General features: G+C 55.8%; 6 protein-coding genes across 6 annotated transcripts; 3 read left to right on the forward strand and 3 right to left on the reverse strand.

Annotated features, from left to right (window-relative positions):
* Positions 1-557: 557 nt before the first annotated feature.
* On the reverse strand, positions 558-2,171 carry DCS_01714 (uncharacterized protein; the record flags this gene model as incomplete). The annotated part of the gene is made up of 1 exon (XM_040799046.1): positions 558-2,171. The coding sequence occupies one exon, from the start codon at positions 2,169-2,171 to the stop codon at positions 558-560; it is 1,614 nt and encodes a 537-aa protein (XP_040659929.1).
* Positions 2,172-4,049: 1,878 nt separating this feature from the next.
* On the forward strand, positions 4,050-6,002 carry DCS_01715 (uncharacterized protein; the record flags this gene model as incomplete). The annotated part of the gene is made up of 3 exons (XM_040799047.1): positions 4,050-4,257; positions 4,332-4,730; positions 4,798-6,002. The coding sequence occupies 3 exons, from the start codon at positions 4,050-4,052 to the stop codon at positions 6,000-6,002; spliced, it is 1,812 nt and encodes a 603-aa protein (XP_040659930.1).
* Positions 6,003-6,721: 719 nt separating this feature from the next.
* Positions 6,722-7,961, reverse strand: DCS_01716 (40 kDa peptidyl-prolyl cis-trans isomerase; the record flags this gene model as incomplete). Its single annotated transcript, XM_040799048.1, has 3 exons — positions 6,722-7,482; positions 7,542-7,668; positions 7,740-7,961. The coding sequence occupies 3 exons, from the start codon at positions 7,959-7,961 to the stop codon at positions 6,722-6,724; spliced, it is 1,110 nt and encodes a 369-aa protein (XP_040659931.1).
* Positions 7,962-8,900: 939 nt separating this feature from the next.
* Positions 8,901-10,670, reverse strand: DCS_01717 (D-tyrosyl-tRNA deacylase; the record flags this gene model as incomplete). The annotated part of the gene is made up of 5 exons (XM_040799049.1): positions 8,901-9,196; positions 9,480-9,932; positions 10,050-10,092; positions 10,150-10,328; positions 10,400-10,670. 5 exons carry the CDS (start codon positions 10,668-10,670, stop codon positions 8,901-8,903), a joined length of 1,242 nt encoding a protein of 413 aa, XP_040659932.1.
* A 791-nt stretch (positions 10,671-11,461) lies between these two features.
* Positions 11,462-13,591, forward strand: DCS_01718 (uncharacterized protein; the record flags this gene model as incomplete). The annotated part of the gene is made up of 3 exons (XM_040799050.1): positions 11,462-11,716; positions 11,770-13,403; positions 13,531-13,591. The coding sequence occupies 3 exons, from the start codon at positions 11,462-11,464 to the stop codon at positions 13,589-13,591; spliced, it is 1,950 nt and encodes a 649-aa protein (XP_040659933.1).
* A 535-nt stretch (positions 13,592-14,126) lies between these two features.
* On the forward strand, positions 14,127-14,798 carry DCS_01719 (uncharacterized protein; the record flags this gene model as incomplete). Its single annotated transcript, XM_040799051.1, has 1 exon — positions 14,127-14,798. One exon carries the CDS (start codon positions 14,127-14,129, stop codon positions 14,796-14,798), a length of 672 nt encoding a protein of 223 aa, XP_040659934.1.
* Between the last annotated feature and the right edge of the window lie 2,723 nt (positions 14,799-17,521).

Raw genomic sequence — 17,521 nt, forward strand, 5'->3', positions numbered from 1 at the left:
TGCAGCGTCAGGAGGCTGGCTTGAACAAGTCAGAACGCTGGATGATCCGCCGGGCGCAGGCCAGCACACCGCTCGACCTCTCCCGATTTGATCCTTGGTTCCGTGGTTGATGTTTGAGCGTGAGCATGGGACGCGTTTTGTCGTGTTGTGGACATGATACGGCCGGCACAGTTCGCCTACGAACGAGGACGAAGCAATATCTAAATGTATTCAATCGGTTGCCAGGATGCCTCCTCCCTCACCGGCAGGAAAAGTTCTCTTGGTCTTCCCAGAGCCGTTGTGCTAGACTTATCGAGGCAATGGATTTATCGAAGTCATCGACGCTACCAAAGCCGTCAATGCCAGGGAACGAACGACCGTATGGATGGTTCTAGCTATTCCGCTGTGGTAGTTGTCGTCTCGTCGAGGCTATTCCGTTGCGTCAGAAGCTCTGTGCACCAACTGGAGCTGCTCTAAGTACTTCGTATCGACCAGAATAGTACGGCGAGCTTTCGGACGTGGGCAACGCTGCGAGTTGAGTTTTCAACTAAATTATCATCTATTTACTGGCTAAAGTCTCATCTAGAGAAAATAAGGCCTCCACTGCCCATGTGCACGACCAGCGATTTTCCTGCTGGCTGGTTGCCGTCGCCGACAAGACCAGTCAGGTTGCCGGCCGTTTCGAATTCGGCCTGGATGGTGACGAAGACATTGGGGACAAATAACGATTGCGCGTTCATCACCGCCTGCCAACAGTTCACGCCTACCCCGACAAAGAAGATGGCGAGCTTTTGAGCAACATCGGATAGTGGCTTGCCGTCGGCGATGGCCTTCTCGATGGCCTTCAATCTCGCTCGCAATTTATTCGTTGCTTCCGGGTCCCCGGTAGCAAAGTCTAATCCCTTATCACCGACTGTGGCGACGAACCTGGCGAATTTGGTCGCGATGCTGTTTTCAATCGTAGGGTCGGGGTGTGTCTGAAAAATGCTGCCGTTGGGATCGAAAGGGCCGGTCACGTTGACGGGTTCATATTTTCCCACGCCGCCTTGTTTGTCGAGATATTCCATAAACATTTCAGCCAAAGCCAGTCCCTTGGCGCTGTCTACAGGGGAGATTTCGACGTTGTTGTGGAACGTCTGTCGGCCGCCAGCGGCTTCCAACTTTTTCCCTTTTGCTGCGGGCTCGAGCTCGGCCAGCTCATCGGTCGGCCTTTGGGCTTTCTCGCTCGTCACGCAGTCGGTGCCGCGTTTGCACAAGGCACCGCTGCCGGAAGTCGAAGGGTTGGGTTCGCGCAGAGATTCCAACTTATCAGTCTCTCGTACGTGTTCATCAAAGGATTTGGACACATCTTGGTCCCGATAGCTTTTGTATGGATTTTTCCCCGAAGCTTCGTGGTCGGTCGGAAATCCGGCGAGTTCTGGAGCGGCACCGGCCGCCCTCTGCCCGCCATATTTCTCGGCATTGAAATCTGGGTTCCTGATGAATTCGACACCCTCGATGGGCCGGTCGTCTCGAGCGGCTTCGAGAACCTTGGCGGCATTTTCTTTCGTCACCAGGTAGTAGCCTTCGATCTGGTCGAGCGGGATGCGTTGAACGAAAGCATGCTCAGCCTGGTTCGGGTAGGCCGACCTCGGCTCGCCCTTCTGGTTTTTGCCGAGGGAGAGGTTCATGTCGACCGCTTTTGGGTCGGCGTGAATCCGATACAGGGTTCCGGTCGATCCAGCAAATCGCAACGCCTGCTCCGGCTCTGCTGAGGTGGACACATATCTCGTGTAGGCTTGCGTGCCGCCTCTCTGATGTTCGTACAAGCTACTGCCTCCGCGCAGCTGTTCCTGCGTAAGCAGCTCGCCTCGTTGCTGCTTGTCGTAGCCGTGGGAGTTTATGCCGCCTGCCGCCACCACGTCCGAGAACTTTCGAAGCGTCTCGCCTCGCCAGAGGGTCGTCGGTGGAGCCGGGCCGGGTGGTCCAAGTTTGCTGCCGGATATGCCACGTCTAGTCCGGCTGTGGGTGGCGATGTCCGGGGTTGAGGGTAGGCTTTGACTGCAGTATACCAGCAGACAGAGGATCGTCCAGACCATCGACTGCCAATCTTGCTTCATCGTGGAGTCCGCGAAGGCTTGCGGGATGGATGCCTGCTTGGTGTCGCGAAGGCCTACCGTCCGGATGTGGTGCTGGAGAGGTGATTTCAACATTATATAGAGAGACCTGCGTTCGTCTCCAATCCTGCCTGCGCGCCCATGGCAGCGCAGGCCATGAAACGGACGGCGCTTCGGCTAGGCCTTCGACCGTCGATGGGTGTGGCCAAGCATCGCGGCTTCGGCTTGGTGCATTCATCAGTCATTCTCCTTGTGGAATATCGTCGGCTCGCACGTCTCCCTTCGCTCTTCATTGCGAAACACGGACCAGGCAGGACTGGCTCGATGTGGTATCCGTCATCCTCACGAGACGGACGCCATCAGTGCCATCACCACCATGCCAGCCGGTCGCCTGCAGCTAGAAAAGGGCCGGGAGGAAGCTAACGTTAGGCCTTCAAAGGGCAAACGGGGCGAGATGGCCAATGAAGGAGTGGGGAGGTTGCCAAGCCACACGCAAGTAGTTGTAAGGAGTGCGGACAAGTACCGCGAAAACAGCATGTCCTCTGAAGATGACGTCGGACGACTCAAAATCAATCGACGGTGTTGCGCTTGAAACTAAGTCGGCCGCATAACGACCCCGTGAATGCGTCGTTTTTCACCACGGCTCATCTCATATCTATTGTACCAAGTACAAGTACTGTAAGTAGGTGCATGCACTTGTACAGTGCACTCCGTACAGTATCAAGTAATACTCCGTGGCCCTTGCACAAGTACATGTACATGGAGTAATAGGTGTACACGTACATGTATTCGTGCATGTAAGTACTTACTCTGTAGTTGTACTACAGCGCAGCTTTTCAGTACGGAGTGGTTGTACTGTAAAATACTCCGTAGATCTGGTGGATCGGATGGACGGGAGAGGCCCACCAGTTGGTCCTCCGTATCACTAAGTACAGTACATGTACTTAGTCCGTTCTCCGTAAGGACAACGTACTAACTTACTTACGTACTTATGCCCGGAGTGCTGAACTATATGACACTTCAAGTGCCCGGCACCCCCCACACCTATATACCTGCATGTATACAAATACTTAAGCAAGCATACAGCACATTCTTGTACAGTATTGCTCCGGAGTACTTGCATTGTGGGTACACCAACAGACCTCATGTACTTTCTGCAGCACTTCCCAGTACAACCAGTACAAGTACATGTACGAAGTAGGGAGTACATGTTAGTCGAGTACCCTTCAATCAATCCCCTGCCACGCGCTAGCGTTCACCAGTCACCACTACTAATTCCCCTGTGCAATGTACATGCACAACTACAACTATACTTGAAGCGCTTACTCCGTGCGGAGTAGTGCAAGTAATTAGTATTTAGGTACCTAGTAGTTACTTCGTACAGCAGACCACTGGCACAGCTAGGAGTACCGAGTACTTACATGTACAAGTGCAGGTACTTGACCACCTGCTCCTCCACGTCTTGGTCGGCTTGCACGAAACTACTTAGCCGTCAGAGTTTCACATATACTTAGTCCCCGACGAGCGTGACGCTGGTTCTAACTGCCGTGCGGATTGGGGAAATACCAATTCTAGATGCTATTCGAGGCGGCACGCATCACCCTCCGCCCGGGATAGATTGTATTTTTTACTTGTCAGGGGGGTGGCCGAGGGCTCGGAATCGAATGAATAGGGTAACAGAGTAATGGCCCTCGTTCCATCATCATGCATTTAGGTATAACTAGTACAAAGTAGCAACGGCCGGCTTCTGCTTTCCTGCCTTCCTGCCTTTTGCCTTTTGCCTTTTGCCTTCTGCCTTCTGCCTCATGTCTGGGGACACGGTTTGCAAAAGACAATCGAAGTTTGGATCAGCGTTCATCATTTCTACGGCACTACCACCGCACATCCGCCTGCGACGGTATGATATGCTCACCGTTGCTGGCAACTTTTGCGCCGCAACCATTGTAACCTTGACTAACGCCGATCAAACGTCAGATGCAGACACTCTACGCCCTTGTTTTAGCTACGCTTCTAGGTGCATCCGCTGGGCATGCGGGCCAGGCTCAATATTCGGTCGGCCGGCGAGATCATGTATTTAACCTCAATGATCAAGCTGCCAGATGTGTCCCCGCCTTGAAAAACACCTTCGATGGCGAGGAGAGCCAAAAGGCTCTTTTGGGGAACAAAGACGAGAAAGGCCTAGGTACGTGAGTGATTGGCGAGAAAGCCATGGACATCATCGAACCGTCGGGCTAACGAATTGCATCTGCTGTTTAGAAAGGAAGGAGACGGATTGTGTCAAAATTGTCGATAGATGGGCCGCTCTGCATGATGTCACATGCCAGCATACGAGTCGGAACGCAAACTGTTCCCTGTCCACCAAAGGTGGCAAGGGATCGAGGCACAGATTCAAGAACTTGAAATTGCGAGTGCAGCTTGCCCGCGGTGCCCTCGCCCCAGCTGGCACAATCTCCGTCAACGTTGGCGGCCAACGACCCGTCCAGCTTTTCCACAATCCTAAACCCGGCGCCTTTGCCGAGGTTGACGTCGACCTCCCGGCCGTCTTTGGAGGCCAGAAGGAGGTGCCATTTGAGACTCTTTCGAAGCTCACGATCCTGTACCAGCCTACGCCCGAGTTCCAGCACGGTTTCCGATTAGACATGTTCGAAGTCTTAGGTGACCACCGTCTTCTATTGATTGCCTGTCCTGCCTGTTCCTACCGCTTACTTTGCAATTTCCCTAGATGTTTCGCTCGAGGCACACGACGTCCACTCCGGCCTGGTGGTATCCAATACGAAATACAAACATCTCGACGAGCTGATGGGCCACAGCGATACTACCAAGCTACTTCCGGTTTGGCATGGTGATTTCCGGCTCGAGGATTGGCACACGTCATTGAGCTTGGAGCCACGACAGCGTGCGCAGGGGCAAGCGAATGGCAAGCCTACGGCCTCCAAACCCTCGAAGCTTGTCTTCTACGGTGACTTCCTGTGGCCGGACGAGGCCAAGCGGCAGGGTGGATTTCTTACACCGGCCGACCGTCTTGCCCGGTCCCGGAATCCCCCGATGACGGCATTCTCTCTACAGACATATGTCAAAGAGCAGCCGTCACAGCAGCAAGGGACCTATTTTCTCAGGACCTACGAAACCTTCGGCTCGGCCGCCAAGGATGCCGCAGCTCAGGCGGCGAAATGGGGTGGCGCGACAAATCCCGTCGTCTACGTCGTGCACGCGACACCAAACATGATCGAGACGGAAAAGGGGGTCGCTGCTGCTGGAGGAATACTCTGGTCCCAGGTCGTAGCCTGGGCCCAGGTGCCTCACAACTACACGCTACCGGCAGATATACCGAAAACGAGAGAGGGCGTGCGTGAGCACTTCGCGAAGGCATTTCACGCTCACAAGTTGGACATTTTTGAGAAAAACGACGACTATGACTCGAGATTCGATCAATATTCCATCAACCAAGACGCTCAGCCGCAACTGTGGAGCACGGAGAAGGCTCAGGGAGCGCTTCTGGATTTCATGAGGAAATACGGCAAAGCCGTCGGCTTCGGCAGCAAGTTCCCTCTCTTTGCCGCACGCGAACTGATTGACGGTAAGAAATCGGCAGAGGCGAAACGAGCCAATGCTGTGCAGGCGCCCCACGACGAGGGCTTCCTGTCGATGATTGGAAACTTGATCAAGAACCATCCAGTAGCGGCCGCGCTCATTCCCGCCGCCATCGCGCTCAGCCTGGTCCCAGGCTTGGGGCTGGCAATCGACGCTTTGGAAATCACGGCCCTGAGCACAGAGGCAGTCGTGGGCACTGGCCTGCTGACGGATATGGCTGAAAGCACCGCACTGATCGAGGGGGGGGTCGAGGCGGGGGTCGATGCGGGGGTTGAGGGGGAGGAATTGGGCTCAATAGAACTTAATGACCTGAAGCCGTTGTTGGGCAAAGAGTAGACTTTGGCGAGGGACTCGTAGGAGCCGCGTCGGAGTGGTGGCAGCCCGGGACCTCTTCCACGTTCACGCTTTCATGTGCTGAACAGGACTGATCAAGTCGATAGGTCAGATGGACCCGGTGATGGAGGTAAAGGAACAACCAAATGTAACTATGCTATATACACGCAGCCATACATGCATACATATTTCTCCAGTGACTCATTGAGCTGTTGCCCTCTCCCCTTGTAGGAATGCGAGATCCTCAAGTTCGATGCCGGAGAAGGAGATTCTTGTCCGGCTCACAGCTGAAGCTTGTCGAGAATAGCTCCATGTCATTTCGCTGCATTTCTGCAGGGCACTAATTAGCGGAACATCTACCGAGTAGTCCTGTCGGCCTTCGGTGCGGCACTTTTTCGCAACAGTTGATGGATAAGAAAGTCCCCATGAGTTGCCGTACGCACAAGCACGCAGCACCAACGCATCGAGTATGCAAAAAGAGCACAGTTGGACCTGCTGGGTTTTGGTCGCTCAATCTCTCCTACCAACCAAGCAATTGTTTCGTATTCGACACAATTCGAAGTGCAACGATCCGTCCCATGGACAATGCGATTGGTATATTCCGCTTCTATGGTGCCGTCGGGCCCTCACCTTCACATCCGTAGCGTCCGCCGAGCACCGCTTCGCAACACGCCAGCAGTTGCATCCTGAAATGCACGCCCGAACGCATGCTTCTTCCACTCTCAGTTGAAAAACTTCTTGTAGGCCGCCTTCTCCTTGGCTGCTCGAGCCTTCGCCTTCTCCTTCACGCTGTTGAGCTCCTTGGCGACGACGCCGTCGTTGGGCTCGAGCCGGTGTGCCTCTTCGAGGTCCGTCAAGGCGCTCTCCTCGTCCTTCATGCGCACTTGGGCGAGGCCGCGGCGATAAAAGGCCTTGGCTCGATCGCGATCCGACGTTCCTGCGACGGCGAGGGCCGACGTCGCAAACCGGATGGCATCGTCCCAAGACTCCTGCTTGATGCTCAACAGCGCCGCATTGTTGTTGAGCGAGAAGCGGAGGCTCTCAAGACTCTTCTTCGTCTCCGCCGTCTCCTCCTCGAGGTCGGGGTCCTCGTTCAGGTACCGAATCCCCTTTTCGTACTTGGACAGGCCGAGGCTGACATCGCCAGCCTGGAAAGCCTTGTTGCCAAATGCCTTGCAGTCGGTGGCGATGGCAAGCACCTTCTGGGCCTTGAGCTCCTCGCCGCAGTCTTCGGGAAAGTCCTCGTACATGTCACCCGTGGCATCGGCCTGCTTCACGCCGGCCGCGATCGCTTCCTCGCCGGTAAGCTCACCGCAGTCGGCAATGACGACCTCCTTCGTCGGCTTGTCACCCGACTCGGTCGGCGAGTTCTCGATCTGGCGAACAAGAGACTTGCCGCTCAATACTTGGCCAAAGACGACGTGCTTTCCGTCCAGATGGGGCGTAGCGACGGTAGTGATGAAGAACTGTGAGCCGTTTGTGTCTAGAAATGCCCGTCAGCTCACCTCGCCCGCATGAGCATCTGCCGTTCTCTCCACTCACTCGGTCCGGCGTTGGCCATGGATAGGAGGAAAGGCTTCTCGTGCTTCTCGGGAAACGCTTCATCCTCAAACTTGGCGCCGTAAATGGACTCGCCGCCGGTGCCATCTCCAGCCGTAAAGTCGCCACCCTACATGTGTCAGCCGGGTCGCCAACTAGTCCACTTCTCGAGGAGGTGCATTTGGGCTTGTTCCGTGGTACCTGAATCATGAACTGCTTGATGACGCGATGGAAGATGGAGCCCTTGTAATGAAGCGGCTTTCCCGACTTGCCGACGCCCTTTTCGCCTGTGCAGAGGCACCGGAAGTTCTCTACCGTCTTGGGAACAAGGTCGGCGTAGAGTTCCATCGTGACTCGGCCAGCAGGCTTGCCACCAATGGTAATGTCAAAGAAGACACGGGGGCGGGTAGTTGTGTCAGCCATTGCGATGGTTGAAGCCTGTCTCTCACGGAATCCAAGTCCGGGGTCGTCTGCTAGACCTTGTCGTTGCGAGAGTCAAGCGAAGAGCAGGGAGCCGGCACGAGAACTAGATGTTGGCGCAGCTCAAGAGCCAGAATCCCTAATGGCCGTCACTGACGCTCACAAGATTTGACAATTGCGTATGCGATTGAGCCGGATCCTTGCTGTGGACCGGTGCAGAAGAAAAAAAAGGGCTTTTATATCTGTACGGAGTATGGACAACAGCAGGAGTCGGCGATTCTGTGAGCTGTGAGCTGTAAGATGGACAGGACAGGTGGACAAAGGTGATCAAGTTGGGGAGGAGCGAAACAGTCGGTGATGGGCGAGAAAGATATTCCGCGAGCAACAGCTGCGTGCGTTGCAAATGGCAGGAGCTGGTCGTGGCGGGGCGGGTCGGTGCGGGTGCCGTAGAAGTTTCTAGCTAATACGGACAATAGGTATTAATGATGTTACTTACTGTAGATGGGTGAGCCACACCAGATATCTACGTACTGTATCTACGTACTCCGTACGGAGTACTGTGCAAATAATTACACTCTGCACATGCTAGTAAGTATGGTGTACTCCGTACATGTACATGTACAAGTTATCTGATTGCGAGTGTGTACTCTGCAAACCTATTATTTAGCAGGAAGGTACTCGGTTCCCTAACGTAAAACACGTATGAGTACTTTTGTGTACTTACTGACCGCCCACACCGTACGGACATACATGTACATTACCTACTTGCTTACTGTCTTAAGTACTGTAAGTAAGTACTCTCGACAGGACCAAAGGACTGGTAGCAAGGGCCAGGCCAGTCCATCATGATGGATGACGATGGACAAGCCGCCCATTCTTGTTTTTACGACATTCTAAATATTCTCCAGAGGCCAAACGTGCACTCTGCATGTACATGTACACCTAATCCTCCTGGTGCCCGTGAAGTCTACATTCATGCAATTTGGACCCCAGATGAAGGACGGTCGTACAGTACTCCTTCGAACTCCAGGGCAGCTGTGGCGACCTTTTGCCTACGCCACAACACCCACCTGTGGTATCTGTGGCGCTCGACTCCTGCACCTTAGCCCTGCACCTTCGTCCTGCATCGTACGAAGTCCTGCATATTTTATCATGGTTGCAACCAGCAAGAGGCACGACACACCAGGCTCCATATGGGTTCATGCCCATATCCATATGGATGCCTGGTGCCTCTGTTGCTGGAAAAGGTTTACAGATCATGACATTCGCCAGGCACGGTATCAATAGGCACAACTCCTCGCAAACATGACGAGGCGACAGCCATAAACCAAGGCAATCCCAGCACGTCTCGCGGAACCTGTCCCATCACCTCCAGCTCTGCATCTGCCCCTGCAACTGTACACTGTAGATATGCATGCACCTGCTTATCCAAAGGTATGGGTGTCCATTGGCAAGGCGTCAATGGGGCACTACAACACCGCTCGTCGGCTGTCAAGGCACATACATGCTGGCCCGCCACACCAACGTGCGATTGGAGCAGGGGACCGTGCAAGTTTACTTTTGCGCGAAAAGGTTGTCGCTCTTGTGTATTTCCGTACATCTCCTCCCACGATGCCAACTCTGCGTCGTCGCTTTCGTATGCTGGATCCGAGGTCAATCGCATCTTGACCGACATCAGGCCTGCTCCGACGTCGTGGATCCGGACTGAAGCTCGAGGGTGACCTTGCACGGCCGTCAGCGAGAGCCAAGCGTTTGAGGTCGGGGGTCGCAGCCAACGTACAGGCCCGTCGTTGACGAGGGCAACTTCCATCATGGCCTGGAACTTGCCATCCTTGACTCGGTCTGCCGCGTAGCTGTCGCCAATCTTTTGCACAAAGTATCGGTAGAGCCTGCTGGCCTCGTCGGGATTCATCGCTCCGTGAAAGTCAGGCTTCGTTCCCTTTTTCGTTCGGGCCAACAGAGTGAACTGAGAGACTGGATGATCGGTCAAATGCGAGCATACAACACAGTTGGCCAACTACGCCGGAGCATCCGCGAGCGCGTGGAGTTCGTTCATCGCCGAGGCCGAAGCCGTGTCAGTCATTGACCTACCACAAAGAACCTCCCCGTCAATATCGGTCACGCTCTGTTTCCACTGGTTACGGAAAACGTCAGCGATGCGTCGCCTCCAAAGGGACGACACATTCCTTACTCGTCCGCCTTCGGCGTCTTCCCAGAGCTTCATCTTGAGGACCTTGGATGCGATCGTGTCCACTTCCTTTTCCGTATCGCCTGGTGCCACGGCGGCAAAGACCAGGACGCCTTTCCCAATGGACGATACGACCTCCTTGTCGACCGTCACCGATGCCGACAGAACACGCTGGATAATGGCTGCCAAAGGCCGTGAGCAGCTGAACGACGAGCATTTCCATGGTGAATCCAATGCTTATGGGATCGGCTACCTTTCATCTTGAACTCGACCCGGCCGCCAGACGGATGGCTACTGCGGGTGATGCGTGATGCTGCACAAGGACGATTGGAGATGGATGGCTCCACGACGCCGACTGAGAGCAGGGATAGGGAGACGACGAAAGGAGTGGATGGCAAACCCTTGGACATCTGACCCGCTGGCGTTGGCCCCGACGGGTATTTTGACGGCGAGGACCAGAATACCCACCCACCACCACCAGGTCTTGGTTTGGTACCTGATTGTGACAGTGCTACTGCGAACATGGCAGATGCACCGGACCTGGCATCAAAAATCCACTAGCGGCGCTAGCAGTCCCTGAATTCTAGCCTCGCTCACAGTGGTCTGGAGCCTTTGGGCATAGGTAATAATAGTTAACGTACAAGTACTGGCTACCAGCGTGGTCGTTGCGAAGTCAAGTGTCAACGTGTAGCTTCCTAGCAGAACCGGAGCGGACGAGGTACCGCCAGCTAGACCAGCAGTTTTGTAGTCGATGATGCCACGGCTCTGGACATCTGTGGTGCACAATTGTTGCGGCGGTGGTTGAGCATTGTGAAAATTTTCCCTCTTTCAAACTCAAAAGGCCATTTGCATCGATTTCGTGGTCCAGGCAGGTGGCGATAGACAGAAGCCCTAACGGCGGTGCATTCGAGATACTTCTACCTGCTAGCCAATCGCAGCCCAGTGACTTTCGAGTTCTCATCTCGCACTCTCGCACCTCTATTCAACACCCAACTCCTGCTTCGTCTGCTGCTCGATCGCCCCATCGAACCCCAACTCATCAACAGACGACGGCTGTGGTCCCTCCCCTGTGCGAGACCTGACACTGCTCCAAGCGTGTTCGCGACGCCCGTACGAGAAACCTGCTGGCCTCGACGACTCTCCCGCCAGCCCCGTCCGTCCCTGGTAACGCTCCCTACGACGACGAAGCCGACGACGACGGCGACTACCGCAGCGCGGCCGCTCCCGTTGCGTAATCCATCGTACGAAACGAAACGAACCAGCTCGGACGAGACAGAGGCGGCGGAGGCTCGACGCTCTCAACACTGCCGGCACCATGGCGGCGAGGAAACTTCAGCAAGAAGTGGACAAGTGCTTCAAGAAGGTGGCCGAAGGCGTCGCCGAGTTCGAGGGCATCTACGAGAAGATTGAGCAATCAAATAACCCGGCCCAGAAGGAGAAGCTCGAAGACAACCTCAAGCGCGAGATCAAGAAGCTGCAGCGGCTGCGCGACCAGATCAAGACTTGGGCGGCAAGCAATGACATCAAGGACAAGGCACCTTTGCTGGAGCAGCGAAAGCTGATAGAGACGGTTCGTCTCGGTGACGCACCCCTTCCCTCGATCGTCTGCTGACTCGGAGTCAGCAAATGGAAAAGTTCAAGGCGGTGGAGAAGGCGATGAAGACGAAAGCGTACTCGAAAGAAGGCCTATCGGCGGCGGCGAGGCTCGATCCCAAGGAGCAAGCCAAGCTCGAGGCCGGCGAGTTCCTGAGCAGCATGGTCGACGAGCTCGAGCAGCAAATCGAGGCGCTCGAGGCCGAGAGCGAGACGATACAGGCGACGATGAAGAAGGGCAAGAACCAGGGCACAAAGGCCGAGCGCATGGCCGAGATCGATCGGATAATCGAGCAGCACAAGTGGCACCAGGGCAAGCTCGAGCTGATCCGCCGCTCGCTCGAGAACGGAGGCGTCGAGACGGAACAGGTCAACGATCTCGAGGAGGTCATCCGCTACTACGTCTCCGACGGCATGAACGAGGACTACATGGAGGACGAGGAAATGTACAACGACCTGGCCCTCGAGGACGACGAGGGCACCTTCGGCATGGGGCAGGGCGACGAGAAGAACTCGTCGCAAGATACCCAATCCGTCCAGGACGAGCCGCCGGCGGAGCCCGAGCCTCCAGCGAAGCCGGCGCCGAGGAAAGTGGCCAAGGACGCGGATGGTGCCGCCAATCGCAAGACATCAAGCCAAGCCAAGTCGCCGCTACCGGCGCTGGCCACGTTACACGCCCCTCTGCCGACGACGAACAACGGGAGCACAGGCGGGCCTGCGATGAAGCCGGCGTCGGTGCCGACCCGTCCCGCGGGCGAGGGCCTCAAGTACGCTTCGGCCGCCGCCGCAGCGGCCGCTGCCGACAAGACCAACGTCGGCATCGCCCCCTTGCCACCACCGCCCGGCGCCGCCGCCGTAGCCCTGTCGCCGTTGATCTCGCACTCCAAGACGAGCGCAACAAGCTCTCCCGCCAGCACCTCGGTTCAGCCCGTGCCGTCGCAGCAGGCGGAGCCCCGGCAGCTCGGCGTACCCGCCGCGGCGCCGACGACCCGCGAGAACGACGCTCCCAGCTCACGGGCCTCTCGCAAGTCCAAGGCTGCCGGCAAGCAAGCGGCGGAACCGCCAGGAAGCACAAACGGTACGTGCGCTCGCTCATCGTCCCGGGCACCCCGCTCACGCTCACGCGTCACTCCAGCACCCCGACCGAACGGCGCGGCAAACGGCACGTCGAACGGCGTCAAGTCTGCCATGGAGGACCGGACGGAACAAGAGTCCGTCTACCACCTGCCTACTTCCCTGCGAGATCTGGTCGACACGTACGAGACGGCGCGGAAACGGCCGGCGTCCCCGCTGGCGCCCTCGACGATCCGCATGATGTCGCTGAGCCAGCAAAGTTGCCCCGAGGCCTACGACTCCGACGTGCCGCGAACGTACCGACCCGACATGCCCGCACGGCCCACCGGCTCCTGCTTCCCCGTCGACCCGCTGCCCATCTTCGACGACCCCCGGCTCTACTCTCGCATCGATCCAGACACCCTCTTCTACGTCTTCTACTACAAGCAAGGAACCGCCCAGCAGTACTTGGCGGCCAAGGCGCTGAAAGACCAGAGCTGGCGGTTCCACAAGCAATACCAGACCTGGTTCCAACGCCACGAGGAACCCAAGAACATTACGGAAGAGTTTGAACAGGGCACCTATCGCTTCTTTGACTACGAATCCACCTGGTACGTTGCCCTTTTTTGCTTTCTTTTCCTTTGTTCGTCATTTTCTTCACCCGAGAGGAGCGAGCGCCCTGCCCTCGATCCTGACCGTCACGTCTGGGTGCTCATGCTCACTGCGATCTCGATACAGGATGAACCGACGGAAAGCAGACTTCAAGTTTGCGTACAAGTTTCTTGAGGACGACATCTGAAGCGTGTATGCATGGCCATGGCCAGTGGCCGGGGACGGGAGTGTGAGCCTGCTGCTCTTTGACTAGCTCTCGCTTGGCGCACCTACTTCCTTGTTTCGGTGTTCGAGAGGCGTGCCAGCATCTGCGCGGTACCAGTTGGGTTTATGGAATAGTGATCGAGTAAATTGATTCTTATGACCATAACTGACGGCGACCCTGTCTGCCGCAGGCGATGGTGCTGGAACACGTTTGTACTCGTTGTCTGTGCGTGAATATGTCGGTCTAGTGAATAGGCCTTCGATTTCAGCCGCTACAAGGTACACCCGCGTACGGCAATGATTTTGCCCATTCAATTCCTGTGAGGATATAAAACGGCAGAGTGGTCATTAGGTTTCGAATGGGATCTACAACCGTCCCGACCAAGCTAGGTGGCAAGTCTTTGCTACACTTCCATCTCTCGGAGCTTTCTCGCCTACGACCAGGACGCGCCCATTCCCCTTCCTGCCACCGTCACCGCCTTTCACGACAGAAATCGCTGTCAAAATTCCCTGAAGCAATGGGTAGTGACTGCGACGGCGGGGCGGAGAATATGAGGCATCAGACGTCACCTGACAGTAAGAGGCCCGGCGACAAGGGGCAGCCCCTGGTTGGACTGGTACGCATGATGAAGGGGGCGTCTGTTGGAGATTCAACGCAGGCAGCATTTCGATCTCCTCGTGCCAACACCTCCGATTCCCGGTCAGGGCATTTCGAGTCATCGATCGTTGCACCAAACGCACCGCTTCTCGCCAAGCGTTGGCCCCTATCGGTGCCCCGGCCTTCCAAGTCGCAACTTTTGCGGCGGGAGCACTTTCATGGGGTGAAACCTACGGGAGGCGAGAGTGGATTTCGGACACCAAAGTTGATCATCTGTCTAGTTTGTGGAACGTTACGGAATCCAGATCGGACCATCCACAACAGGCTCTGCAGATGCTTCTGCAATCAACAAGAGGGTGAAGAAGCAGACGATATATTCGTGGACATGGAAATGGGAGGACTGCTCAAAGAGGTTCTAGACGAGGAACTCCGTGGGGACCTCGAATGGCACACAAGGGAGGAGCTTGAAGCGGATGCGGAAGAAGAGAAGGAAAAGGCTTCTCTGCGTGCCATGTTCCCTCTGCTATATGCACGTCTCGCCATTCGAAGTCGTGAGCACACAAAGGAACCCCGGGCTCGCGGACTCCAGTAAAAGCTTCACTTTTTGGGTGGGTATGAAAGAGCCATGGGAGATGAATTAATGTCTTGAAGGTGTTTGATTCGAGGTGTTCGGGCGGGAGGTTATGCATGGCAATCGGACGTCTGCTGATACTATTGAACTCAAGCAAAGTCAACTGGTACAGGTTCTGGCTGCTGTCGTCGGGAGATTTTGATCCTGTAGAAATAGTATATATCGACGGGCATCGGGGTTTATCACTGATCAAGTGATGGAAATTGGCTCGCAAACTCCTCCAAGAGACCATCTTACCTTGCAAGACGTAACATTTTTCGTGTCATCGCAGCCTTGCCCAAAACCATTCAGAGCTTTGCATGCAGGAATCGAGACTCGGTTTAAGATTCCTGTCTTCCATCATCTGGCGAAAAGAACTGTCGATCATGGTATGCGAGCGGTGAGGGGCTGAAAAACGGAGAGGGCAGGTGTGCACGGGTCCTACCTTCTTTCATCAGTCCAGTGCGGTTGCCCAACATCCGCCCGGGCACGTGAGCAAAATACTCGTTGCTAAATGTTGCAAACCGTATCACGAATACCAAATTCATTGACAAACGATGTGTTTTTTTTTTTCATCAACCAAGTATGCAACCATTGCGCAGTTGAGCCTTCGTCGGAATATTGCCAGGCAACCCACGAACTGCCAGCCTCGTCATCGACGTTGACTGAGCGGCAGACTCAAAGGGTAGGTAGACACCGGGCAGGCTGCAGACGACATGTACACTTCAGTCTCGAGAGCCATTCTCCGAACGCGTGGCTGCCTGCCCCGTCATCGACGTTGGCCGAGCGACAGACTCGACGGAAAGGTAAGCGCCTGGCAGGCTGCAAGCTACGCTTCAGTTTCAAGATACATTCCCCGAGTGAGTGATGGCATCCTGACTGTCGAAGTCAACACAGCAGGCTCTTTGCGAGGCTGTCCGGAGTCCTACATGAAGCCACGTCTCTGCGATATGCGGCGTTCCCTACTGCTGGCCCATTGCTCTCACGTCTCACCGGCTATCCTTTGGGCTTCTAATGCAACGATGGAAGAAAGCCGAGAGCAGGGACTGGGCGAGCGCTCCATGCCGATCGATGTCCCTATAATGCCGGCCGTGTCAGCGCCCGAGATCCCGGTGGGCGGTTCCTCTTCTTGGCAAGGCAAGATCTGCATCGATCGATCCACCACGAACAATACCTCCAAAGTACAACTATACAAGTGCACTGCAGAATGACAGCGCAGGGTCACGGCGACGGCGGCAAGCCTCCTTGGTGTTGTACCTACGGTACAGGGCCCTACTCAGTTGCACTTTCGGCTGCTGCCAAGCGCAGACGCTTAGCTGACACACTTTGACCTGTCGAAAAACGTCAAATCCTACCGTCGAACCCGAGCCGCCTCCTACCACTGGCGACCACAGCAACGGCGTGGTGCAGCCTGTCAGTGTTACCGCCGCCATGGCCACATACATGCAAGTACTTACATATAATACAGCACTCCGTATTCCGTACAGGACAATACGATGGGCCGTACGGGGTAATACTCGACGAGTCTTGCACAGCGCCCCCACGTCCTTACTCGTATACCCCAGAAGTGAGGGGCAACCAGCAAGGACGGGAAGTAATAATTAGTAATTCGCGCACGACTATTGCTCCAGCATGATCGATTCAGTGGGGTAAGGAGGAGAAAGAAACAGGCTCCGCCCCCCACCGATTGCAGCAGGCCACATCGAAACGAGCCTATTCGACAAAACCAAAGCGACGCGTGCTTATCACCTGTGCAGGGAAAAGTACGAGTAGGAATAGGTACGTACCCAGTTCTCGTAAGTACTTCCATTATGTGCTGCACGCCTACTGGTACTGACTAATTTACTACTACTCGTACACGCTTGCACTAGGCCGTGTGGTTCGCAACACGGAGCGAGCCCAATGCCATACATGCCTGACTCGGCAGTTTCCAATTGAGTGAGGACAGCCGGCGGCGAGCCAGACGCGGCATTGCTGCCATGGCTAGGCGCGGCAAAGACGCAGCGGTGCGCCGCCGCCAGAAGGCTCGCTGCCCTTGTTTGTCCCGCTTGTCAGCCCAGCGAGCGACAATCCGTTCGTTGGCTCTGTGGGTCACGCTCTGAGCCCTCCGAGACAATGTCCCAGGCTCGTAATGACCCAACTTGTTTGCTACCCGATACATTTAGCCTCACTTTAGATCCACCAGCCAGCCGGCCAGACGGTGCACCTCGTCTGGTCGCTTCCTCCTTCTAGATGAATAGACAGGCACCGCGTCCCCGATCTCGCCCCTCTGCGTTGGTGCGTTTGCGTCAGCCTAGCCCCGAGTCGAATCTTCAAGGGTCGTCGTTGACGGACAGCCGTTCTGTCGCCGTCTGCGTATCAAGGTGTTTTCACGCCCCATCTGCTCGCCGCTTCGTCTGCTTTGTTCGTCCGTCCGTCCGGGTCGTCCTATTTTCCCGTTGTCCGTCCGTCTGCCGGCCTGTTGGCGTGCAGATGCGTGCGTCGCGCCTGTCGAACGTGTCTGCATGGAATAGTTCAGCGGGATCGGCCATCCGCAGGCTTCCCCTTCAGCTAGCTCATCCGACGGACGCGCAGCCTGTGCCATGGCAGGGTTTGTTCAGGTCGGTCGGTGTGGCCCATAGGGATCGTCCTTCCCACATGGCATGGCTTGGACCGGCCGGTCGTGCTGGCTCATTCACCTCCACCCACACCGACGCCGCCCATTG

The sequence above is a fragment of the Drechmeria coniospora genome, chromosome 01 (assembly GCF_001625195.1).
Source record: "Drechmeria coniospora strain ARSEF 6962 chromosome 01, whole genome shotgun sequence".
Taxonomy (NCBI): Eukaryota; Fungi; Ascomycota; class Sordariomycetes; order Hypocreales; family Ophiocordycipitaceae; genus Drechmeria; species Drechmeria coniospora.